The 27055-nt window shown below is 45.3% G+C and overlaps 1 protein-coding gene across 3 annotated transcripts in view; it reads left to right on the top strand.

Moving 5' to 3' along the window:
• The window catches only part of SIN3A (SIN3 transcription regulator family member A), an 89196-nt gene that overhangs the window by 26224 nt on the left and 35917 nt on the right, over nt 1-27055 (top strand). For all 3 annotated transcript variants that reach the window (XM_085875399.1, XM_085875397.1, XM_085875398.1), the window contains exons 4-8: nt 10447-10553; nt 11605-11851; nt 13288-13536; nt 13743-13895; nt 26503-26682. In XM_085875399.1, the coding sequence (XP_085731525.1) occupies nt 10447-10553; nt 11605-11851; nt 13288-13536; nt 13743-13895; nt 26503-26682 (936 nt within the window). The remainder of the gene's footprint in view (nt 1-10446; nt 10554-11604; nt 11852-13287; nt 13537-13742; nt 13896-26502; nt 26683-27055) is intronic.

Genomic DNA, 27055 nt, shown 5'->3' with positions numbered 1-27055 from the left:
GGGTCCGTTTGTCTGTTTGTTTCTTGCAAAATCAAAGATTTTTCAAGTATGTTGGTCAGTTGATTTTTCTCTTGCCAAAACGAAGTTTTGCAAGATATTGTTGTGGTTGAGGAAATTCGCAAACCACCATTCAGGTCCCGTAGGTGAGATATCTCTGTAAGTACATGTGTAGTTAGCCCCAAACCCGTTGTTTAGAGGGAATAAATGTGATTCATTCGGGCTGCGACCCTTTAAGATAGCCGTTTTTCTGTTCTATCTTTATTTTTGAACCAACCACGTCTCAACCGCCATCACACAACAACCACCAACCGCAACGCCGCTTCACAACAACAACAACGCCAACAGCCACGACCTTTACCTTCACAGCACACCATCCCGCAAGTGTCACCGTGGCCAGCGACCACCACTTTAAACCCTACACCACCTTCACCTCTTCTCCTTCTGCGGCCATTCCCGCACCGCTTGTGGGCCCCGAGTGTCAGGCTGTCCTGGACTCGTACAGGGTGCGCGCCGAGCAGCGGGTGCAAAAAGCGGCCTTTCCGAGGAGAAGTCTGATCAGGAATGATACACGCCCACTTCTGATCCGTCCTATCAGCAAGCGCGGGGCGATTTGGCCCCGCCTCCAGGCGCGTCAGAGTATAATCGATATATGCAAATTCGAGGATCAGGGGAGGTTCACGCCCACTTTTCCTCCGTCCAATGGGCGAGCGTGGCTCCGCCCCCGAGCTCATCCTGATCCGGAAATTTGCATATGGGTTCTCCTGCCGTACTATAAAGCGCCGAGCGCGGGGCGAATTCAGTCAGTTTTTGGGCTCAGGCGAGTTGGAGAGGTGTGGCGGCGGCGAAATGTGGCAGCGGCAGAGTGTGGCAGCAGCAGTCAAGACGGGTCTGGAGGAGAGTCAGTCTATCGGGGTTCGGAGCCTGTCGGGGAGCTGCAGAGAGGGGAAGCCGGGAGCGCGGTCGAGGTCGCAGTTGAGTCGCTCGACGCGGGACGCAAGCAACCCAGCTATCCTCTTTCCACAGAGCATCAACAATTACCCCCTTCCCCCCCCCCCCCGCGCTGAGATAGTGCGGAAAGGGGGTCCCATTCCCACCCCATTCCAATCAGTGCCAACGAAACCCGCGGAGAAGCGCGGAGTCGGGGCACCGCTGCGACATTTGCGGCTCATCACAAGACGGGTAGGCTCCGCCCGGTCTTGCGCCCACAGACCACGTCTGCCCCCTTGTCGTTGAGGGTGGCCCTTTTTTTTTTGCTTTTGAGTATATGTGTTGTCGGCGCCGTCTGTAAAGTAAAACTGTGTAAGTGTTGCCTTGTGCTCGCGTAGTCGGTAGTAGATCTGCATTGTTGTGTTTCCTTTGCAATTGCTTTTGGTGCATAATTGTTGTAATTGTATATGTGTGCTATCCGTGTGCCGCGGAATAAATGTGCCTCATGTTGAACTGTTTTTCCCGTTTCGCTTCGTCTTTTCTTTAATTGAATCTCCATCTTACTTCACATAAAGGGTTGGTAGTGGGCTAAATACGCCCGATAATTAATCGGAACCGTCGAGATTGACGATAACACCGCTCGGTTATCCCGATAGTACGGAACGGGTCGCTTAAAGTGGCCCGTGTCCGGAGTCGACCTGCTTCGAGGTGCGATCGCCCAGTCTACCCTCCGTGTGGGTACTTAGGTAGGTCGAATTTGGCGAACAACCCTATCCCACGCGGGGGGCCGATTGGCACGATCGTGGTGAGGCCGAAAGGCCCACCCGTGACTAGTTCCCGGCGTTAGTCCGAGAGGGTCACGACAGAGTTGTCCGTCCGGTGGGCGACGTGCCGCGATTCGAGTTACGTGGCCGCTCGCACGCCGGCGGGCGCGAATTCGCAACAATATGTTAGTCAGCTTGTATGTTTTTTTTATTTTTTTATTTTTATTTTTTGTTTGTCTGTAATCACGTATAAAAAATTCTGCAGAGCACAGTTGTCATCGGAAATTTTTGTAACTTCGCATATCAGAGACCTATAGAGGTCCCTTTCAGTGCACAAAATTTTGAAGGTCAAAGGTCAAGGTCACTTTGGCGCAAATTAGGGGAGTCGACGAAACCCTTATTTTTAGCTAATTTTGATCGGATCGTCTTCAAACTTCATGGGAATATAGTTCATGGTCTGGCGCTAAGCTGATTAATTTTTGGTGGCGATTGGCCTTGACCTTCATGGTTAGCGCCTGAGGTCAAACATATTTGACCCCAAGGTCAAATTTTCAAGTTTTAGGAACCATATCGTGTAGTACCTCAAATTGAACACCTCGATGAGTGCTTTCTGGATATGTCAAGCTTGAGACATTATGATGTCATTTGGTGACGTTATGAGGAAAAAGCATATTTTTCATGGTTACTCTGTAGAACGATTCTCATCGGAATCTCTCGTAGGCAGATATTCCTCAAGGAGTCGCTCCTGGTGGATAGCAGCTCTGTTCACTTCAGTGTGACCTTAAAGAAGTCACACGTGGTCACCTTTTGGCAAGATACGGGTCACCCTGCGGGTGACATTGGTTTATTTTTATTTGTCTGTTTGTCTGTCTGTCTGTTTGTCCGCACAGAACTTCTGTGTTTTTCTCTCCAACCGCTTGTCTGATTGAGACAAAATTTTCACCATTGGAGTGACAACTCATGTAGAATGTTTTTATGATATCATATGTCATGTGGTGTGGTGGCCATGTTTGAAAAACCAAAAAACTTTTGACCTGTATCTCTGAAACCACACAAAGGAAAAAATTGAAACTTGGCATGTTGCAAGTACTCCTCATGGGAAATAAGTGATTTTTAAATATATATATATATATATATATATATATATATATATATATATATATATATATATATATATATATATATATATATATATATATATATATATATATTGTTACGAAGCCTGGTGTTGGCGCAGTGGTTAGGGCAGTGGCTTGGGATCCAAAAGGTCCTGAGTTCAAGCCCCATTGGGCCACTGAATAAATACACCAGGGGGTTGACTCAGCCTGTCATCCTTCCGAGGTCGGCAAAGTGAGTACCAGTATACTGGGCCGGTGTATACCCCGGTTAAAATAGGTGTACCATATCCCTGTGTCGTAAGAGGCGACCAGGGTTGCGTCAGGAAGGGCATCCGGCGTAAAACATGTGCCAAATCACTATGCGGATCAAACGGATGATCCGCTGTGGTGACCCCTAACGGGAGCAGCCGAAATAAGAAGAATATATATATATATATATATATATATATATATATATATATATATATATATATATATATATAATATATATTGTTACGTTTGAGGGGGGGTATGCATTCAAAGGGTAATTAGGATGTTTAATTAGGTATGCCATGCTGTTCGATTTTACCAGGATCTCGATGTAATAAGTAGCAATTCAGTGGTGATAAGTTGTCTAGTAAATGTTCATTTCTTCAAGGGGGAAATGATAATTGTCACGTAATTAGATAGGGATACGGGATAGGGTAAGTGTGTCTGCGTAAACCCCTTTTATTATTCTCTGGAGGCTGGCCGTGACGTCACAGGACAGTGCAGCGGATGGCTCCGCCCCGTGATCACGATTGGCGGAAGGCGACGGCGGTGGGCCAATAAACGGCTCGATTGGAAGTGACGAGGACAGGAGGGTAAAAAGGTTCTGTTCGGGGTCGAAAAGGAAGAGGAAGAAGATCGGGACAAAAAGATCGTGGTTTTTTTTTTTTGGGTGTGGAGGCTGTAGCGCGGAGAGCGTGCTTGTTGTTGTGCTGATTCGATCGTGTTCTTCATCGTGTCTTGGAGCCTTGCTGAGCCTCGTGCCTCACCTTGGTTGGCTCTGGGGTTCTGCTGACTCGGAGTACGGGGTCGAACGGCGGGCGGACCTGCCTCCCTCTCCTGCTCGCAATTTGGCACCAGAACTGGTTCCCTGGTGGCTGTGAGCGGACTTGGGCCAAGACCAGGAGGTCGACAGCACCACGGTTTCTCCTCCCCCCCCTGACGAGAGCAAGGCCAGCTCGTCCGACGCCAATCCAGGGACAGTTGCGTCCACACCACGGTCCAGCCTGACCACCAGAAATAGCTACGTTGTGTGTGTGTGTGTGTGTGTGTGTGTGTGTGTGTGTGTGTGTGTGTGTGTGTGTGTGTGTGTGTGTGTGTGTGTGTGTGTGTGTGTACTTGGCGCCTTAGAGGGTTTGAGATCTGTATATTCATTGGAATTGTCTGTGTTTTCCCCATGCCCGATCCCACACCATCCCGTCGAATCGCCCCGGATCCCTCTTCTTGCCGAGTCTTGTTATTTCTGGTTAATAATAAAAACAAATAAACATCATCAACTCAGTGAAAAGTGACTCGTGCCACCTTCCTCGTCCCGTTTGCGGTAGAGCGATTGGAACCACCATGTTTGGGTTATAAATAAATAAACCGCCTCCATCGTTTCGGCTCATTCTACGTTGGCGGGACTGTTCAAGTCCCGTGGACGTCACAATATATATATATATATATATATATATATATATATATATATATATATATATATATATATATATATATATATATATATATATAGTCATCCCCCGTTTATCGCGGGGGGGGGGGGGGTTACGTTCCAAACCCTTCCGCGGTAAGTGAAAATCCGCGATGAATGGATGCCTCCCCAAAAAATGACTAAAAATGCCTATTTTTTTATAAACATGATTGGGTTTGATTTCTATATTGCGAATGTTAAACGCTGTGCGGTGTATTAACACGATTGGGTTTGATATATATCGAGTGAATATTAAACGCTGGGCGGTGTATAAACACAATTGGGTTTGATTTATATCGAGTGAATATTAAACACTGGGCGATGTATAAACACGATTGTGTTTGATTTCTATCGAGTGAATATTAAACACTGGGCGATGTATAAACACGATTGGGTTTGATAGGCTCCTGATGTTGGCTTTGTCCTTCTTGATGTAGCGTATGGTCGATTCATTCAAACCATAATGGCGTCCAACTGCGGCAAACCTTTTTCTTCCCGAAGCATATCAAGCCCCTTAACCTTCTCCTGGAGCGTCAGGACTTTCGCCTGGCCTGGCTTCGGTTCCTTGCCAGAAGCGTTAGAAGGTGCAGGGCGTTTGGGCAGCATCGTAGGGCTTGCAGAAAAAAACATAGAAAATATTCGATGTTCACAAGCGAAACTTTGTCTCGTGCGTTGTGTGACTGGTCGAGCGCCACGCGTTATAATTTATTGCTTAAATAATTTATATTTTATATATTGTTACCGCGATATACCGGGGGAATCCGTAGAAAAAATTAGTTACTTTCCAAGGGAAAACCCGCGATGAACCGGGGGAGCGATAGGTGAACCGCGATATAGCGGGGGATGACTGTATATGACGTCATAATTGCATATCTAGAACGCTACATCCGATCAGTATGAAAGTTTTTGATGGTCATCTTGGAATAAATTTGTTCACAGAAAAAAAAAATTATGACGTTATCGGTCACGTGATTTGGCAAACATTATTTTTTTTAACCAAATAAACCTTCAAAAATCTTCTTCTCTGAAATGGCTGAACAGATTGAGGTGAAACTTTACACGTATGACCATCTATCCATAAAGAACAAAACGTTCACACATGTGACGTCATCGGTCACATGGTTTGGCAGCCACATTGGATTTACCCTAAAACCTATAAAAAATCTTCTCCAGACGGGCTGGATAGATCGAGGAGAAACTTCACACAATTGTTCCCAAAGCGATGGGTGTACAAGTTCGTTCAGGAATAATTGTAGGCCACATGATTTGGCAGGCATATTGGAGTGAAGAAAAATATTAAATTACTCGCCGAAACCCCGTCACAGATGGATTCCGTTCATTCAACCACCCTCACCAGCTCACCCACACTCGAGGGACATGGACTGGACAGGGCGTGCTTACCCCCTCCTTCTCATCCCCCGGCCTTGCCGCATTCCCCCCGCCTCCCACCCCCCGCCTTCAATTTGCTTACCCCCGCCCAAAAATTTAATTACCCCGCCCCGCCACCGCCTCTTCACTCCCAGTCCCCCATCTCTTTATTCCCCGCCCCACTTGCCCCTGGGCCTCTGCCCCCTGTCCACCCCTCACACTCAACCCCGCCTAATTCACCCCAGCCCCCGCCCACTCATCCCCAGCCCCATTCCCCCCCATCTCCCGCTTTCAATTTGCTTACCCCCACCCAAAAATTTGCTTACCTTGCCCCCCGCCTCGTCACTCCCTGCCCCCGTCTCTTCATCCCCTGCCCCCGCCTCTTCACTCCTCGCCCCCGTCTCTTCATCCCCCACCCCCGCCTCTTCACTCCCTGCCTCAGTCTCTTCATCCCCCACCCCCGCCTCTTCACTCCCTGCCCCCGTTTCTTCATCCCCCGCCCCCGCCTCTTCACTCCTCGCCCCCGTCTCAACGAAGTGTTTATTCTGCTTCAGAGTTGAAAGTTGACTCTTGCCACTATGTACTATGCACTCTTACAGGTACGAAGTCTCTTTCAGTCCAGGTCACAGTACCGAGAAAAACGTGACGCGACCGCTAGGAGGAGCACAAAATTGGTCCTTCAGTGTTAATATATAGAAGATACAATGTTTCTTGTTCCATTTTTTTGTGTGAAATTCACATTCTGAGGTAGTCAGCATGTGCAGAAGAGGGTTTTGCATTGCAGACGCTATTTTCGAGGAGTGGAATTACACCTCTCAGCAGTAACGGTCTGTCGATGACAGACGTAATGACGTCAGCGAATGACCGATGATGTCATGACATCCTGACGCCTCTCAGCGGTGACGTCACACGTCGCCATGTAAACGAATGTAAAACGAAAAGTGTTTATTCTGCTTGAGAGTTGAAGTTTGACTATTGCCACTATGTGTGATGCACTCTTACAGGTACGAAGTTTCTTTCAGTCCAGGTCACAGTACCGAGAAAAACGTGACGCGACCGCTAGGAGGAGCACAAAATTGGTCCTTCAGTATTAATATATAGATGTATCTGGAACTGCTTAATCAATCGACATGAAACTTCACATTTATGATCGAGTAGTGATGGGGAATGGATGTTTTAAATTTCAACTTGATCGGACTCGTGGTCTGGCAGCCAGAATTATTTATTTATTTATTTCCTTCTTGTTTTTTTGACATATATATGTATATATATATATATATATATATATATATATATATATATATATATATATATATATATATATATATATATATATATCTTCTTCTTCTTCTTTCTGCTGCTCCCGTAAGGGGTCGCCACAGCGGATCATCCATATGATCCGCATAGTGATTTGGCACATGTTTTACACCGGATGCCCTTCCTGACGCAACCCTGGTCACCTCTTGCGACACAGGGATCTGGTACACCTATTTTAACCGGGGTATACACCGGCCCAGTACACTGGAACTCATTTCGCCGACCTCGGAAGGATGACAGGCTGAGTCTACCCCCTGGTGTATTAATTCAGTGGCCAAACAGGGCTTGAACTCAGGACCTTTTGGATCCCAAGCCGCTGCCCTAACCACTGTGCCAACACCAGACTCATATATATATATATATATATATATATATATATATATATATATATATATATATATATATATATATATATATATATATATATATATATATATATATATATATATGAGCCGATTTTATATATTTTTCTCATATATATATATATATATATATATATATATATATATATATATATATATATATATATATATGAGCCTGGTGTTGGCACAGTGGTTAGGGCAGCGGCTTGGGATCCTAGGGTCCTGAGTTCAAGCCGCGTTGGCTGCTGAATTAACACCAGGGGGTTGACTTCCTCCTGATGGATGATCTTCTTCCAGGATCCTCCTGATGACTTCATCTTTGATTTTTTGCTCGTTTGGGTTCCTTTTGATGACTAATGCAGGACTGTACCTATTTGGTCTTCCATTTGATTTGAATTGAATTTATTTTAATCCCATTCTGGATTCAATTGAATAATAATAAAAAAAACGTCATGGGTCAGGGTCAGGTGTCAAATCATAGCAGGGTTGCATCAAAGCGGGACATCTTGCTGCCAGGTCATCACTGCCAGCAGTTATAAAGTGGCAGTCCTAATTACACTGAACAACAAAATTTTTTTACTGGAGATGTGTAAAGTGATTTAGACTAATTTGGGTACGCTGTTTTCAAAAATCATAACCGTTTTGCTGTATCACGTCAGGATTTTCAGTAACAGAAATATTCCCATTGCCTAGAAGTCAGGATTTCAATGAAATTTACAAAAATTCATTTATTCATTTATTTCATCATGAATGCTTCAAAATTATAGAAATTACAGAAAAACTCCACTAGAATGTAATTAAAAATGCTTTAGGCATTTGGCTTTGCGTTTGTGCTGCTCTGTGTCAGTTTCACGATGCAGGAACCAGCAGAAATCGCCCATCATGTTCGGGTTGTGCCGCCCTTGGTAACGCGTCTCCATGAGTGAAATCTCTTGGTGGAATCGCTCGGCGTGCTCGTCCGAGATTGCTCCCAAGTTGTCAGAGAAGAAGTTCAGGTGCTGGTGTAGGAAATGGATTTTCAGGGACATCCTGGAGCCAAGTTTCCTGAAGGACTCCAGCAGCTGCTGCACTATTTCTTCATAGTTGTCCGCGCGCTCGTTCCCCAAGAAGTTGTCCGTCACAGCTTTGAAGCTCCTCCACGCTGCCAGCTCTTTGGGGTTTAGAGTTGTCGGAAAAGTTTCGTCCTTCATAATCTGTCGGATTTGCGGTCCAACAAAGACACCAGCCTTGATCTTGGCCTCCGACAAGGTGTTGCCAAACTTTTCCTTGAGGTATAAAAACCCACGCCCATTCAGATCCATTGCCCGTACAAAACTTTTCATCAAGCCGAGCTTTATGTGGAGTGGTGGAAGGAAAACCTTGGCTGGGTCGACAAGGGCGACATGCTTCACGTGTCGACCAGGTACATGCTCTTTTCGCTCTTCCCAATCTTTCTTCGTCCAGTGATTCTTGTCGTCTCTGCTATCCCAGAGACAAAGGAAGCACATGTATTTCGTGTAGCCTGACTGCAGCCCTAACAACAGCGCCACCACTTTCAAGTCTCCGCAGATGTGCCAGTTGAAGTCATTGTACTTGATGGAATCAAGCAGCTGCCGCATAGTCTCATAGGTCTCTGTCATGCCGAACGCGTGAGCCAGTGGGACTGATGGTTTCTCGTTGCCATTGTGGAGCAAAACAGCCTTCAAGCTGTTCTTCTCCGAGTCGATGAAGAGGCGCCAGTCTGCAGGATCGTGATCACACCCAAGTTCTTTCAACAGACCGTTGATGTCACTGCAGAATGTCATCGTGTCTTCCATCTCAAAGAACTCAGCCATGTCTCTGTGACGTGCTCTGAACAAGGATATCTTGGTGTTAGGTTCAAGTAGATTCCACTGCTGCAGCCTTGATCCAAGCAGCTCTGCCTTCGCCTTTGACAGCGAGAGATCTCTTACAAGATCATTTAAGTCTCCCTGGTTCAGAAGGTGTGATTCTTGAGTGTCGGGTTCAAAAGGTTCATCATCACCATCCTCTTCACCACTGCTTACAGCTATGTTCTGATCAGCTGGAAGTGTTGGAACGGGGTTCTCGTCATCATGAGGCACAGGTTTACGAGCAGAGACGCAGTCAGCGTACTTGATGTGACCTTTATTCTTCTTGTTGAAGCCGGCGATGCTTGTGCAGCAGAAATAACAATCATCATGATGATTCTGCGGCTCACGCCATATCATGGGCACCGCAAATGGCATGCTCGCGCGCTTGCCCACCAACCACTGAGTCAAGGTTGTGTGACAGCTTGTGCAGCAGATGTGTGGTGCCCAGCTCTGTTCTTGGTCCCCCACCTTACACCCGAAGTAGTGAAAGTAGGCGGCCTTCATTTTCACTGCTGTAGATATACTTCGCTGTTGATCTTTTTTGGTATACCGACCACAGACATAACAGAAGTTGTCAGGATGATTGGTACAGGAACGCCTACTCATCTTTATCTGAAAGAAAGAAATATAACACAAGTTAACAACAATTGTACGAAATAGACATGTTAAAGACATATGTAAATTTCATTGAAATCCTGACTTCTAGGCAATGGGAATATTTCTGTTCCTGAAAATCCTGACGTGATACAGCAAAACGGTTATGATTTTTGAAATCAGCGTACCCAAATTAGTCTTAATCACTTAACACATCTCCAGTAAAAAAAATTTTTTGAAATTTGTTGTTCAGTGTTATCTCTCTTATTAATTACATAACACACCAGTACACAAATGGCACACAAAACTTCACAAACACCACACAAAAGAAGTCCTGGCGAGTGTCTACAATCTCTGATTGCTCTTTTTCTTGTTTTAAAATGTTTTTGGAAAAGTTGTTTTGAAAAGTTTGCTCCTATTTTCTGTTGCAAGGTTGAAGATGCATTGTCCTACTTGGACCAGGTGAAGCTACAGTTTGGGAACCAGCCCCAGGTTTACAATGACTTTCTGGACATCATGAAGGAATTCAAGTCACAAAGGTGTGAAAAAAACGATGTGGTATATTTTTATTTATCTATGTAGATTTTTCTTTTTTTTAAACCTCATTTAACCGTACTTGGTGGTGTCGTGGTTCTAGCATTCTGGGGGGGGGGGGGGATCTTGGAGCTCTGAGTCTTGCAGGTTGGCAGTTCGAACCTCAGCTCAGTCATACCAAATGAAGGACTTCTTTAAAATGGTACATTCATGCTGCTTCCTTGCTTGAAGCTCAGCATTTAACAGAAAAGAGCACACACACACACACACACACACACACACACACACACACACACACACACACCACTGGTTTGGGATGCGGCTATGCCACTGATGCAGTGCCCCTATTACGAGTGCACGTGCTCATTTTTCTGACCTCGGAAGGATGACGGGCTGAGTCAACCCCACCTGGTGTTAATTCAGTGGCCGATGAGGCTTAACTCAGGACCCTCAGATCCCAAGCCAGCCACACTCACCGCAGCATACAACACAGACAAACGACCATATGTTAGCAACTATTGGAAATGCTTGATGGGCCTAATGGCCTCCTGTGTTTGAAGTTCCTTGCAAAGGAATTCGTATGATTAATTATTATCATAATCTGTAAACATACTTGCCCCAGTGATTTTAATTATATGTGATTTTTACCCCAGTGATTTAAAATACCCCAGTGATCCAATCTGTAATTGCCTGCTTTTGTTGATTGCTGTTTTGAATTTGTTTATTGAGAGGAAGTTGTAGGAACGGAGAGGAGAGAGGGTGAGGTGTTGATTATTCCAGGCATGCTTTCCTCCTCGATGTTAAGTGCCCCATGGAACAATTTTCAAGGGTGTACCTTTTGATGTACAAACTAGCTGGATATTAAAAACATTTTAATCTTTCCTGGAAATCAAGTCTGAAGAAAGAGACCATCCTTTGTCCCCTTTGAACATGTCATCGACACTTGTTTTGTGGTTTGCCCTTTCCAGTGTGTCATGCTGGTTAACAAACCAACTCTCGGATATGACGACAATGTATGGATGTACTCTTCTGTAACACTTTTGCATCATTTTGCAGTATCGACACCCCAGGTGTCATCAGCCGTGTCTCAAATTTGTTCAAGGGACATCCCGACTTGATCATGGGTTTCAACACCTTCTTGCCTCCCGGTTACAAGATCGAGGTCCAGACGAATGATCTGATCAGCGTTACCACACCAACGCAAGCTGCACAACCCATGGGGCACGCGACAATTCAACCTCAGAATGTTAACTTGCAACACGTTCAACTTTCCCCCACACAACCCCCTGCCAAGCCAAGCAAGGTAATCCTCAATAATTTTGTAATCTTTGTACAAATTTGATCCTTCTCCTTCGAGTCCAAATTAACTCCCAAAGCTGTAAATTTTTTGGAGGAGGGCAGCACGAGGGGAGGGCAGAGCAAGGGGAGGGAATAGGGAGGGCAGCGTGAGTGGAGGTAATGGGAGGCAGTGTAAAGTGAGGGCAGGTGGTGAACCAGGGAATTTCCAGGGTGATAGGGAATTTCCAGGGCGATAAAACGTGCCCAAACAGCAGCTTTTCTTTTTAACCACCGTGTTCTATGTAAAACCGGGTGGAGCATTTAAAAATTAAAACCCATGCTATCTATCTGGCAAAGGCCTGCCTGCATGCATGCCCCAACCCACTCGCCTTCCTCCAACCTGCTCGCATGCAGGCACACATAAACCCCATCACGTCCGACCTCCCTGTGTGCTGTCTCCATAACTTCGTTTTCATCCACTGCCGATTATTAATATACTGTAGCAACTATTAGTGTATTTCTCTTAATATTTTGTCATGAAAGCAGATCACATAAAATGTTAAAAAGAAAACTGCGTGCATCATTTCCGGAAAAAAGGATCCCTGTTGACTATCATCATGGATTACAAAAGCAGGTTAGAGACCACGGCGTTGAGTCAAATTAAGTTCCATTTTTGCACATTCCTTAATCTTTTCAACACTAAATATAATTGTCAGAACAGTAGAAAAAAAAGTAAGCTTATTTCTTTGCTTAAATAAATACTTATTTCTTTGCTTCCTTATTAAAAATCGCTAATTTGTTAAAATTTTCAGATTTCACTCCAGATTTCAACACTTATTTCATCCACCACATCCTATTCTTAAAACATTATAATTTGATTATGTACTTTAACTAGTCTCGAGAGTAGATCGTGTTTCCAAATCAAGGCATGTTTGAATAGGCCAAACAAGATGGCAAATTAATACCCCTGCAAGCTGACAGGGTGCCTACCATGGCTGAGCCTTGCTGAAGAATAATTAAATAAGACCGTTAATTATTTTCAAAAGGGTTGTTTGAATTGATCCAAACACCTAATTTTCACTTGTGCTCTACCTTGGAGTTCCCTTCGTATACATGCAAAGTTTCAAGCTTCTCGGTTTCATAGTTTTGGAGTTATGGAGGAGACAAACTCTCACACACTCACACACACACACACACACACACACACACACACACACACACACACACACACACACACACACACACACACACACACACACACACACACACACACTCATTTGTCTGGACTCAAGATTGTATGCTAACAACTGATGCCCTGAGTTAAACCGCTGAATATTTATCTTCTGTTTAGTTCTGTTTGATGCACTTCTGTACTGTTTCTGCTGAAATGTTTCAAATTGATTGCAAGAATGAAAATTAGCGTTGATTATTATGTGCACCATGCCTGCATTTGTTGTACAGCCACTCCCCAGCTCTCCACATCCATCTGGACAACCACCATCTCTGCCTGGCTTTCCGACCCAGCATCCTGTCCCGTCAAACACCAGTCACACATCTCCCACCACCCAGCACCCCGTACAACCGCAGTTGCACAACACTCAACCCGTCGAGTTCAACCACGCTATCAACTATGTAAACAAGATAAAAAACCGCTTCCAGAACCAGCCTGAGATCTACAAATCTTTTTTGGAAATTTTACATACCTACCAGGTATGTACACTTGTTGGTTCATATATTCCCCTTCTGTCTTTGGATGTGAATCGTTTTTCATACTTGCACTTCAGTGAGTTGTCCCAAGAAAGCGCAATGCTGGTCATGATCTCAAAGAAACAAGTTCTCTGTTTTGTGGAGATGAAATGAGAAGTGTGAATGATGGAATAGTGAAGCATCTTTACAACCTACACTCCTTTTTGTAGAAGGAGCAGCGGAACATGAAGGAGTCGCAGGGGAACTACACACCTAAGTTGACTGAACAGGAGGTCTATGCAGAGGTTGCTCGACTATTTAAGAACCAGGAAGATCTTCTTGCAGAGTTCGGCCAGTTCCTCCCCGATGCAAATGGATCACACGTGAGTATATTTTTTGTGACCTATTCCATTATTAGATTCCTTATGATCATTTGGGGGTTCTTGTTTCGCATTTTGAACATGATTGGTGGCATAAATTTTCTCACTGTTTTTTTTATAATGAGTTGGATACAGAAGTGTATTTTGAAGGCCTATTCAAACAAAGTAAATGTTGTTGCTGCCTACTGTTGATGTGAAAGATGTTTTATCCAAATTTGGAACACGAAGGAATCATGAAGTGTCACCACTCTCTTCTATCATCTCAGCCGATTGAAACAGTTCCACTTTTCTTTTTCTTTTCTTTCAGCATTTGCGAAAATATTGTGCCCACCCTTTGTCTTCTGCGCTAGATATACAATACTAATGTGAAGCAACTTATGCCTTCTGCTTATGGGAAAAGCATGGTGTTGGATGGGTGATGAGCTGTGCTCAGTTTCCGCCGGACGTGACGTTTTGCATTCAGGCCAAAGAGTTCAATTTTCGTCTCATCAGACCACAGAATCTTTTGCATCATGCTCTCAGAGTCTTTCACTTGCTCTTTTGCAAACTCCAGGTGTGCTGTCATCTGCCTTTTTCTCAGTAGTGGTTTCCATCTGAACACTCTCCCATTAAGCCAAGATTTGTGAAGTGCTGCAGAGATTGTTGTCCTTCCAGCAGGTTCTCCCATCTCAGCCAAGGAACTCTTTAGTTCTGTCAGAGTGGTCATTGGGTTCTTGGTCACCTTTATGATCATGGTCCTTGTTATCATTTTGGGTGACATCATCCTTGAGATGTCTCTACAATCAAATTGTAGAGACGTCTCAAGGATGATCTTGCCCATTGCTCAGTTTGGTCAGATAGAGTTTAGTTTAGATAGATAGACTCTCGGAAGAGTTTATGTTGTTTCATATTGTTTCCATTTCCTAATGATGGAGCTTACTGTGTTCTTGGGAACTTTCAACACTCTAGAAATTGTTTTATACCTTTCCGCAGATCTATGCTTCCTGACAATTCTATCTCGGAGTTCTACAGACAGTTCCTTGGACTTCATGGTAGAGTTTCTGATCTGACATGCACTGTGAACTGAGACCTTGTATAGAAAGGTGTGTTTCTTTTGAAATAATGCCCAGTCAATTGAATTGGCCACAGGTGGACTCCAATCAAGTTGTAGAGACATCTCAAGGATGATCAAAAGCAATTGGATGTACCTGAGTTCAATTCGGAGTGTTGAAGCAAAGGCGTTGAATACTTATTGACTCGAGACATTTCAGCTTTTCATTTTGAATAATTGTGTAAAAAAATTCTAAAAACATGTGTTTCACTTTGTCATTTTGGGGTATTTTGTGTAGATTGGTGACAAAAAATTAAATTTAATCCATATAAAATTCAGGGTGTAACACAACAAAATGTGAAAAAGTCAAGGGGAATGAATACTTTCTGAAGTGTGTGTGTGTCTGTCTATGTAATGTGTATATGTGTGTGTGTATATTTTAATATATATATATATATATATATATATATATATATATATATATATATATATATATATATATATATGTATGAACCTGAATGGAAGCTTAAATACCACAGTGTAGAAATAAACTCACCCAGACCGTTCGTTGCCTTGATTTTGGGTCTTGCCATCAGATGTAACACCAAAGAGCTGTGGAAAACACACTCATAAAAAGGGCAAGGAATTTTGACGTCCATAAGAGGGGTGAAGATAAAGCATCTTGAATGCGGCTTGAAAGCCAATTGCCTACCCAGCCCACCTCTGCCCAAAAAACAAAATGGTACTGGCAGCTCCAAGAACTCAGGAAATTCTCCAGGGACCACATAAAAGCTTCTGCGTGCTTCCTTTTATGCCAGCAGTATGCCAGCAAAAGCCTGGTATTCGAATGACAATCAATTAATAGACGTATCGATTTACACCCGGCGTATCAAACAGTACATCACCCACGTCTCTGGTGAACGTGATATCTGTAAACACACTGAACGTGATAATCACCCCGAGCACTTTCACAGAACATATCAAGGAAGCAATTATGAGTAATTAGTTAATCGGAAAAGTGACGTCAATCCAGCTGTTGTCAATCAAAATGATCAATCTCTCAACTTTATGTATGAATGGCACTATATATTTTTTATTATTATTTTTAATCCCGTCTCCGATGATGGGCACGAGTGAGAGCTTGAAATGTGACACTGTACCAGTGATCGGTGTGTGTGCGTGTGTGATTTTTTTTTTTTTTTTTTTTTTTTTTTTTTTGCGGTTCTGCAAAGCCGCATGCCTCGAAGGCAATGGTACCCAGCATACAGTGATCCCAAGGCAGTTATTTAATTAGCCTTCATGCAGTTAGTCCTCCCCTCATGTCTAGTGGGTTAACGGGATGAAGTGTGTTGCATGGGTCTTGTAGTTAGGTCTAGTAACTATCTCTGATTCATGATTCTGCTCCCGACTCTAACCCTGTCCTTTTAGCCATAGTACATAAGCATGCAAGCACACACGTCATTCAACAGGCAATTGAAATAAGCACACCACGATGCCTCCCATGGCTTGGATCCACCACACCACTCCGCGACACACGATACCACCCGCGCATCACGCGCCATTATTTCGTTCAAATCTGTGCTTCAATTCCCAACCGGCACCTCACCTTACTTCGCACCCTGCTCACCAAACTTCACCACTTTGACCACAAATGCCTCCAGCACACGGGAAAAATATTCCCTCACCCCCTCGTACCTCTGCATCGCTACAATTTGCCACTACTTTGAGGAGCACCGCATGACTCGGATTGTCCTCAGCACTGCGCGATGCTTGACCACGCAACAGATGTTAATAGCTCAACCGCATCTCACCGTGGACGCCCCGAGTGAGCATCCAGAATTGATACAACCCTCATCCAGTCACCAGACCATGGCAAGACCAGGGTCAATGAGGAGGGGTTGCGAGAAGGGTGATAGGGGAATTTGGTTCGGGACCCGGGAATTCATTTTGGCTCATGAGGGGGCCCGTGGATGGTGGGGAAAGTCCGCTGCTATTCGACATTAAGACTGTACTCAGAGCATGTTCAGGGCCGGGGTGCCGGCTCGGGGAGCATGTTAAGTCAGGAGCTCCGAAGCGTTTCGGCAACTGAGATGGTTTCCCGTTTTGGAGCTTCCCAGGGCATGGTTAGGGCTGCTGTGGCCCAATAGAGGAGCAGGATTTGGGCCACAGCCCCTCTCTTTCCGGTCATGGCCCCACCCTTCGTCTGGGGCTTATAAAAGGAGTAGCACGGAGCCGTTAGTCTTTTCGCTGGCTACTCTTCGCTCCCTGTCTTGCTCTTGCCAGAACGCGCTTCTTCTGCGAGAGCCTGATCCGGGCGACTGCCGCCCTTCGAGACTCCCTGCTGTGCTGTCGATGTTCCGCTACCCCCATGCAGCCATACAGACCAGTGCTGAGTGCACGTTGCTACGCGCCTCGGCAAAAGTAATTAAGCAGGAGATAACGCACCATATCATGAGGTGGGAACGCTCAGGCGGAGCATCCCACGGAGATACACGTAACATATACAGACCTTCACACAGCTCGGTTAGGGATCTTTCTCCTTACGCATCTATTCTCCCCTTTCTCTTTCCAACTCTCTATCCCGTCTTCTTTGGACGCACAAAGAGCATCATTACTGACTCACAACCCCATTTTCCTCTGGCACGACACCGCACCCCTCACATTGCATGACACCACACCTCCCACTCCCACACCTTAGACACAACCAGTATTCCTCCCACCTCCTCTACCTAAGCGTTCTAGGTAGCATTGGTCTGCCAACCATGCCAGGTATTGAGAGGTCATGGAAGAAGGCGCTTCCAACCAAAAGTAAAAAACTCGATCGACTCCGCTAATTTGAGCAAAAAAGCGAGAGCAGACCCGGTCTCGGGCAATGTTTCACCGGCTTCGCAGCTGTCTTCATCAAGCACAATAGAAATCCATTAGTCAAAGTGTCCACATACTTTTAGCCATGTAGTGTTTGGCCAATTCATCCCAATGGTGTTCGATGGGGTTGAGGTCAGGGTTCTGTGCAGGCCAGTCAAGTTCTTCCACACCGATCTTGACAAACCATTTCTGTATGGACCCTACTTTGTGCACGGGGGCATTTTTATTCTGAAACAGGAAAGGGCCTTCTGCAAATTGTTGCCACGAAGTTGGAAGTACAGAATCGTCATTGTATGCTGTAGCATTAAGATTTCCCTTCACAAGAACTAAGGGGCCAAGCCCAAACCATGAAAAACAACTCCAGACCATTATTCCGCTTCCACCAAACTTTACAGTTGGCACTGCTTTCAGGCAGGTAGCATTCACCTGGAATCTGCCAAACCCAGGTTTGTCCGTCGGATTGCCAGATGGTGAAGCGTGATTCGTCACTCTGGAGAACGTGTTTCCTCTGCTCCAGAGTCCAATGGTGGTGAGCTTTACACCACTCCAGCCGACCCTTTGCATTGCAAATGGTGATCTTGAGCATGTGTGCAGCTGCTCGACCATGGAAACCCATTTAATGAAGCTCTCGACGAAAATTGCTTGTGCTGACGTTTCTTCCAGAGTCAGTTTGGAACTAGGTTGTGAGTGTTGCAACCGACGACAGATGATTTTTCTGAGCTACGTGCTTCAGCACTCGGCAGTCCTGTTCTGAGAGCTTGTGTGGCCTACCACTTCACTGCTGAGCTGTTGTTGCTCCTAGGCGTTTCCTCTTCACAATAACAGCACTTACAGTTGACTGGGGCAGCTCTAACAGGGCAGAAATTTGATGAACTGACTTGATGGAAAGGTGACATCCTATGACGGTGCCATGTTGAAAGTCACTGAACTCTTCAGTTCGGCCCATTCTACTGCTAATGTTCGTCTTTGGAGATTGCATTACTGTGTGCTTGATTTTATACACCTGTCAGCAATGGGTGTGGCTGAAATAGCCGAATCCACTAATGAGAAGGGGTGTCCACATACCTTTGGCCATGTAGTGTTTCTGAATAAATGTTTAGTAGTGCAACATTTTGAAAATAGCAGAAAAAAAGAAGAGACATTGTCGAAGGTTTTCATCTTGCAGCTCGTCAGGACACACGCAACAATACCAGATATGCAGACACAAAATGAAACAATTTATTTGTTCAGACAGTTGGGGATTGGTACTTTGGACTGTTACTGATGCGAACATACACATCATGACTTTGAGGCATTGAGGGAACCTGTGACCTCCCATTTTTCCGTGGATCCAGGTCAGAACAAATGCAGTATTTGTACATACTCTTTGTTTACAAAGAACAGGTGTGTGTGTGTGTGTGTGTGTGTGTGTGTGTGTGTGTGTGTGTGTGTGTGTGTGTGTGTGTGTGTGTGTGTGTGGCTTCAAGAATACATAAATGTGCTTCAGTACGCACGCATGCCACAATCTGGAACCGTTTAGCATGATGAACCGGTTGAAATGGGGGAAAAGCTCCAGGTATCTGTGGCATCAATGCTGAACTTCTCAAGGTGGAAATGCTGCACTCGTGTCGTTGCATGCAGTTCTGTGCTCTGCCTGGAACACAGGCATCATCCCAACTGACTGGAAGAGGTACCTTGTTGTCCTTCTCTGGAAAGGGAAGGATGATCGCCAAGACTGCAACAACTACCGAGGGGTGACACTGCTCTATGTGCCGGGCAAGGTCTTTGCTCGGTTAATTCTTGATCAGGTTTGCCATCGTCTGTTTGACCACCAGCACCCAGACCATTCGGGCTTTACACCAAAGTGTTCAATGATTGACCGTATCCTTGCTCTTCAGGTCCTCACCGAATGCAGACGAGAGTTTCGGCAGGGGCTGCCTGCAGCCTATGTTGATCTCTGTAAAGCGTTCGATTCAGTGAATCGGGATGCCCTCTGGAGGATTCTTGGTCTTCGTGGGGTGCCACCAAATCTGATTGATCTGATGTCTGAAATCTACTCTGGTACTGAGAGTGCTGTGAGATGTGGTGGTACTATCTCTGACTTATTTCTATTTGTTACTGGGGTTCGTCAGGGGTGTGTTCTTGCCCCCACACTTTTCAGCACTTGTATGGACTGGATTCTGGGGAGGATGTCGGAGACATCAAGCTGTGGTACATTTTTGGGAATGTCAAGATCTCTGACCTTGATTTCGCAGATGATGCAGGCATCTTTGTGGAGACTTCAGATATCCTTTTGGGGGCCCTCGAGGTGCTGAATGAGGAGTCTGAGCCGCTGGGATTATGGGTTTCCTGGGTCAAAACTAAGATCCAGGCTTTCAATGACATCTTGATTGCTGCTGTCCTGTCTCTGCCTGTTTGTGGTGAGGATGTTGAGGTCGTGGAGAGATTCATGTTTCTGCTGGTTGTGAGTCAGCGGTCAACAGACGTCTGGGTCTGGCCTGGGGAGTCATGGATTCACTGGATCATGCGGTGTGGCACTGCCGGTACCTGTGCGGAAGGATGAAAGTCTGAGTCTTCAGGTCCTTGGTGCTTCCAGTCTGGCTCTGTGGATGTGACACTTCGACTCTGACCAGGGATCTGAGACGGAGACTTAGTTCCTTTGGTTCCAGGTCACCTCAGAGAATCCTTGGGTATCGCTGGTCAGACTTTGTGTCCAATGAGCGGTTGCTGAGAGAGACTCATGAGATTTGTTACCTGCATAGTTCGTGAGCGACAGCTGCGGCTGTATGGACATGTGGCTCGTTTTCCTGACGCTGATCCTGCTCACCAGATTCTTTCAGCGAGGGAGTCTCGTGAGTGGAGGAGGCCAATGTGCCGACCACGTGCCTTATGGTTGCAGCATGTTGATCGGCATCTCAAGGAGATGGGGATGGGCCAGGCATCTGCCTGGGGGATGGCCAGACAGAGTCCCCCTGGAGTACCAGTGGAAAATGAATGCAGCGACGTGCTGCTCTGGCGCATGCTCCCATACCTGACCTGACCTTAGCATGATAGTCCTGGGCACATTCGGGGTTATTTAGGAGGTGCTGACCAATGGCAGAATCACCTTCTTGAGCAGGCATTCTTGTTGGGTTCTTGCATGTACAGGATGGTTTTGTACGACCAGTCTTCAAGTTGTTTCGGATTGTCAATGGAATGTGCAGTTTTATGGGAGGGAGCCAACTTTCTGGACTGGGGGGAGCAATTTGTGGGTGGTAAAAATCACTCTCGTTGCAACAGAGTTATAACATTGTGAAACTGACAGTTGCTCCTGTTGTTCAAACTTTTGAGAGATTTTACCTCTCCATTTCAGCTTAAAATAAACCGGACACTTTTCTGGTCCAAATACCGTGTCCTCAGACCGATTGGCAGTTTTGTGCTGTATGAAACCACAGATGAGTCGCTCTGGGTAGCCATCGTCACGGAGAATGGTTTTAATGCACTCAATTTCAGCAGCAAGTCGACAGGGTGAACAGATGGTCCACGCTCTATTAACAAGGGTATTCATAAGGGCAATCCTGTCGCGTGTTGAGCGAAAGGAGTCCCATCGTGTGCACTGACCTGTGAAGGTAGCCTTGCGGTAGATTGTCGTCAAGAATCCATGCTCAGTCTTCTCGACTTTCTCATCTGGAAAGAGAAGTAAATTTGACTGCTCGTTCTCAAACGTAAACTTTAATGCAGGATGGAGAGCATTGAAACGTCCGAGGAAGTCAGTACAAGCGGTTGGAGTATCGAAGATTGCAAACGTGTCATCCACATATCAGTAGTATTCGTTAGGTCTCAGGTTCATGTTCAATTAAGGAACACGCGCTTCTCATGAAAGCCGACGAAAATGTTTGCGAGCAGTGGACCTTATGGTGATCCCATCACTACTCGGTCTACTCGCGTATACATTTTGTTATTGAAGCTGAACTCCACTGATCGTGTTGCTACGTTCATGAGTTCCACAAAGACCGCTTCAGAGATAGAGGATGGTTCAAGGTTGCTATGAAACAGCGATGCTGTACATATATTCATGGTTTCTTGGAGAAGAACATTCATGAACATATAAAGGGGCCCCCACCATATATCAGTTAAAACCCATCATTACGTAAAGTTGTTTCTGTGTACCTTGAAAACGAAAACGCACAAGATAATGTGCATGTGTGTGATTAATTTGTTTAAAAAGTTGGCGCCCATTTATATGAACTTTTCTGGAACATTACTTAGTTCTTCCTAAGAACACAGGGGTAGTAGAGCATGCACATGAGATTTTTTGCACTCTCTCTCCTGTTTGTTAAAAAATTGGGGAGCAGAGTTTACTCAGACTTTGTTTGATCTATTGGTTGATGTGCTGTGTAACTGAACGATATATATATATATATATATATATATATATATATATATATATATATATATATATATATATATATATTTATATATATATATATATATATTTATATATATATATATATTTATATATATATATACGAATTTCTGTCCGCCCGGCGTGCGATCGGCCACGTAACTCGGACCGCGACCGCGTCGCCCACTGGAACGGACAATTCAGTCGTGACCCTCCCAGAACAACGTCGGGAGCTAGTCACGGGTGGGTCTTTCGACCTCACCACAATCGTGCCAGTTGGCCACCCGCGCAGGATAGGGTTGTTCGCCAAACTCGACCTACCTAAGTAACTGCGCGAGTAGTTAACCGGGCGATCGTACCTCGCCGCTGGCCGGCCTAGGACACGAACCGCTTAAGCGGTCCGTTCCGTGCTTCAGTGATAACCGAGCGGTGTTATCGCCGACCCCGACAGATGTGATTCTATTTACCGGGTGCTTACACCCTTCTACCAATTCCTTCCATAATGCAAGATGGAACTTTCAAACAAGGGAAAGGACGCAATGAAACGGGGAACAGTTCAACAAGCACATTTATTTCACACTCAGACAAGGCACGTATTTACAGCCATACAGTAAATCATGCATGTAAGAACAGTAACACAGTGAAAGCAATTGAAGAGTTACAACCGAATATTTATTCACACATTTACTAAAACAGGTTTACTTTACAAGACGGCGCCACCACATGCACTTACACAAAAGCAAAGAAAAGCCACCCTCAAAGACAAGGATGGCAGACAGGTCCGTGGACCAAATGTACGGGGAACCTGGATGAGCGGCCAGGTCCACGAGACCGAAGGGTCTTACCCGCGCCCTCGTGGCGCGATGGCGGGCAAGCCGCAATGTCAGCGTAGCCGCGCCTGACTTCGTGCCCCTGGCATGGCCGGTGAGCTCTCTCCAGCGTTCTCCGCGCAAGCACGTGTTTCACAGTCGGCACCACGGTTGGGGAGGGGAACGGACGGGGTTACCGGCACTCTCTCACCGCGGATGGGGGAGGGGATTGTTGATGCCTGGTATGGGGAGGGTTGTTGATGCCCGGTATGGGGAGGGTTGTTGAGGCTCTTTTAGCAATGTCGATGCCCTCCTGGCGAGACGGGGGTTATCGGCGCTCTCTCAGCGCAAAGCTCAGTTTGGAGAGGTGAACTGTTGGCGCTCTGGACCACATTGGCTCCGGCAAAACTCCTCCTGGCTGTGGCCTCCACAGCGCCCCTTCTCCGTTGGTGGTCCCCACTCAGCCCTCTGGCTTTCCTCTGAGCCCTTCTCCACGTCCCTGCTCCACTCAGCAACTCGCCCTCCTCGCCCCTCAACTTCGACCTGAGCTTCGTTCCAAAGATGCTTCCTCTTCATCGACCGTCCCCCGTCTGCCGCGAGCTCCGTTATGCTCGCCCTTATATAGGCCGCGGGAGTGGAAAAATCCAACCCCTGACCTATGACCTTCGACCTCTGGAAAGCGTACCTGGTTGAAATCACCAGGGCCTTGCCCTGTCAGCGTGACCCCTGACCCCGGCAAAGCCGACGTGGTAGGAATCACCAAAGCCTCGCCCTGTCAGCTTCAGCTTTACCCCTTCGAGCTGACGGTGGTGTTTAGCCCCGACCGCGTGGTTTCGATCCGGCTGAGGCGATGTGTGTGTGAGTTTTTCGCCGGGGCTTCTGTCCTGCCGAACCGATGCGTGTAATGCATCGAGTCCGTCTGCCACGCGGCTTCGTTTCTCCCGACCAGCCGATGTGTGTATGTGGGTTTGGCCGGGCCTTTGTCCCGCCGAACCGATGCGTGTAATGCATCGAGTCCGTCCGTGAAGGACTTCATATGCAAATTTGAGGATCACATCGGGTTTGGAGGCGGGGCTACACCACCTGATGCTCAGCCATTGGACGGATGAAAAGTGGGCGTGTATGATTCCTGATCCGACTTCTCCTTCAAAAGGATCCCATTCACAACCAATGGTACAATGTTCGGTAACGTGTTCTATTTCTCTGTTCAAATCATGTCTGGACGTGGTAAAAATCACCGAACGGGCTTTGGACAGCGCGACTTCGGTGTTGACTCTGGGACGAAGACGACTTCTTGTTTGCGGGTGGTGTTTGTTGATGGTAGTGGAGGGAGAAAGGCGAAGGTGGTGGGGGTTTGCTGTGGTGGTTTGGGGATGGTGTGAGTGGTGGCGATCTGCTTGTTGGGGGATGCTTGGTCCAAAATAATCTTAGAGAAAAGAAAAATGGCTCACTCAAAGGATCACAGCCCTGTGAACACGGAAATTCCCTTAAAACAACTTTGGGGAAATCGAACTACACATATACTTATCAGTATAACTGACCCGAGGACCTTCATGGTGTGGTGCCATTTTCCATGGCCGCAACAATATATATATATATATATATATATATATATATATATATATATATATATATATATATATATATATATATATATATATATATATATATGTATATATATATATATATACAGTGGGGAGAACAAGTATTTGATACACTGCCGATTTTGCAGGTTTTCCCACTTAGAAAGCACGTAGAGGTCTGTAATTTTTATCATAGGTACACTTCAACTGTGAAAGACGGAATCTAAAACAAAAATCCTGAAAATCACATTGTATGACTTTTAAATCATTATTTTGCATTTTATTGCATGAAATAAGTATTTGATACATCAGAAAAACAGAACTTAACATTTGGTACAGAAACCTTTGTTTGCAATTAACGAGATCAGACGTTTCCTGTAGTTCTTAACCAGGTTTGCACAGACTGCAGTAGGGATTTTGGCCCACTCCTCCATACAGATCTTCTCCAGATCCTTCAGGTTTCAGGGCTGTCACTGGGCAACACAGACTTTCAGCTCCCTCCAAAGATTTTCTATTGGGTTCAGGTCTGGAGACTGGCTAGGCCACTCCAGGCCCTTGAGATGCTTCTTATGGAGCCACTCCTTAGTTGCCCTGGTTGTGTGTTTTGGGTCGTTGTCATGCTGGAAGACCCAGCCACGCCCCATCTTCAATGCTCTTGTTGAGGGAAGGAGGTTGTTGGCCAAGATCTTACGATACATGGCCCCATCCATCCTCCCCTCAATACGGTGCAGTCATCCTGTCCCCTTTGCATAATGAATCCCCAAAGAATGATGTTTCCACCTCCATGCTTCACAGTTGGGATGGTGTTCATGGGGTTGTACTCATCCTTCTTCTTCCTCCAAATACGGCGAGTGGAGTTTAAACCAAAAAGCTCTATTTTGGTCTCATCAGACCACATGACCTTCTCCAATTCCTCCTCTGGATCATCCAGATGGTCATTGGTAAACTTCAGACAGGCCTGGACATGCGCTGGCTTGAGCAGAGGGACCTTGCGTGCGCTGCAGGATTTTAATCCATGACGGCGTAGTGTGTTACTTATGGTTTTCTTTGATACTGTGGTCCCAGCTCTCTTCAGGTCATTGACCAGGTCCTGCCGTGTAGTTCTGGGCTGATCCCTCACCTTTCTCATGATCATTGAGGCTCCACAAGGTGAGATCTTGCATGGAGCCCCAGACCGAGGAGATTGACTGTTATCTTGAACTTCTTCCATTTTCTAATAATTGCGCCAACAGTTGTTGCCTTCTCACCAAGCTGCTTGCCTATTGTCCTGTAGCCCATCCCAGCCTTGTGCAAGTCTACAATTTTGTCCCTGATGTCCTTTGACAGCTCTCTGGTCTTGCCCATTGTGGAGAGGTTGGAGTCTGATTGATTGAGTGTGGACAGCTGTCTTTTATGCAGATAACAAGTTCAAACAGCTGCAGTTAATGCAGGTAATGAGTGGAGAATGGGAGGGCTTCCTAAAGACAAAACTAACAGGTCTGTGAGAGCCGGAATTCTTACTGGTTGGTAGGTGATCAAATACTTCATGCAATAAAATGCAAATTAATTATTTTAAAATCATTCAATGTGATTTTCAGAATTTTTGTTTTAGATTCCATCTTTCAGAGTTGAAGTGTACCTATGATAAAAATTAAAGACTTCCACGTGCTTTGTAAGTGGGGAAAACCTGCAAAATCGGCAGTGTATCAAATACTTGTTCTCCCCACTGTATGTATGTATGTATATATGTGTATATATATATATATATATATATATATATATATATATATATATATATATATATATATATATTTATATATAGTGCACACACAAAATTTGAGTTTATTCCAAGGTTTCTCAGATTGTTTCATCTTCCTTGTTCCGATATTTCATCTTACCCCTGTATTGTACTAATCTTCTTTTTGTGAACTCATTTATATTATTGTTAAAAGCCTCATTTCAATACTGATCTATGTTTCAGTTGTTGGTGAAGACCTGTGAGAAGGTTGATTCGGTGCATAATGACCATGGTGCAACTGTGAAGAAACCACTGATAGGCAGCAGCACCAATAGCTGCAGCAGCAGCAACAGCAAGAGGTTGAACCAGAACGGAGGTCCAATTCGACGTATGTCTGGTCCAGGGTCCACACCTCCACTTAAGGTAGTTGGTCTCACTGTATTTCTGCCCGTCATAAGACAGGGTCTGTGATACTGTCGATGATGTCAGGGGTTGTTGCTTTTTCATTGGTTTTGGCATGCCTTTGTTGATGTTTGATGGTTTATTGTCATCAGACGGTTTAGATTTGTTGTTTCACAATTGCGTCATTGTAATGCTTCTCTTAAATGAAGGTATCCATAACATAATGTGTTATGTATTCACAATTTCCTGTTTGAAGCTGTATTCTTAATTAAAGTTATTATATATTTTTTTATATATCCTTACTGCTTGCTGCACTGTTCCTTTTTATTATTTTTTTTGGAAGACTTGGAGTATTCACAAGTTAACTAACAAGGCATTCTTCTTTCCTTCTTCC

The sequence above is a fragment of the Eptatretus burgeri genome, chromosome 3 (genome assembly GCF_056783735.1).
Source record: "Eptatretus burgeri isolate ZD-2024b chromosome 3, Ebu_testis_v1, whole genome shotgun sequence".
In the NCBI taxonomy this organism is placed as follows: domain Eukaryota; kingdom Metazoa; phylum Chordata; class Myxini; order Myxiniformes; family Myxinidae; genus Eptatretus; species Eptatretus burgeri.
The sequence above is the reverse complement of the archived record's forward strand: the minus strand, read 5'-3'. Positions and strand labels throughout refer to the sequence as shown.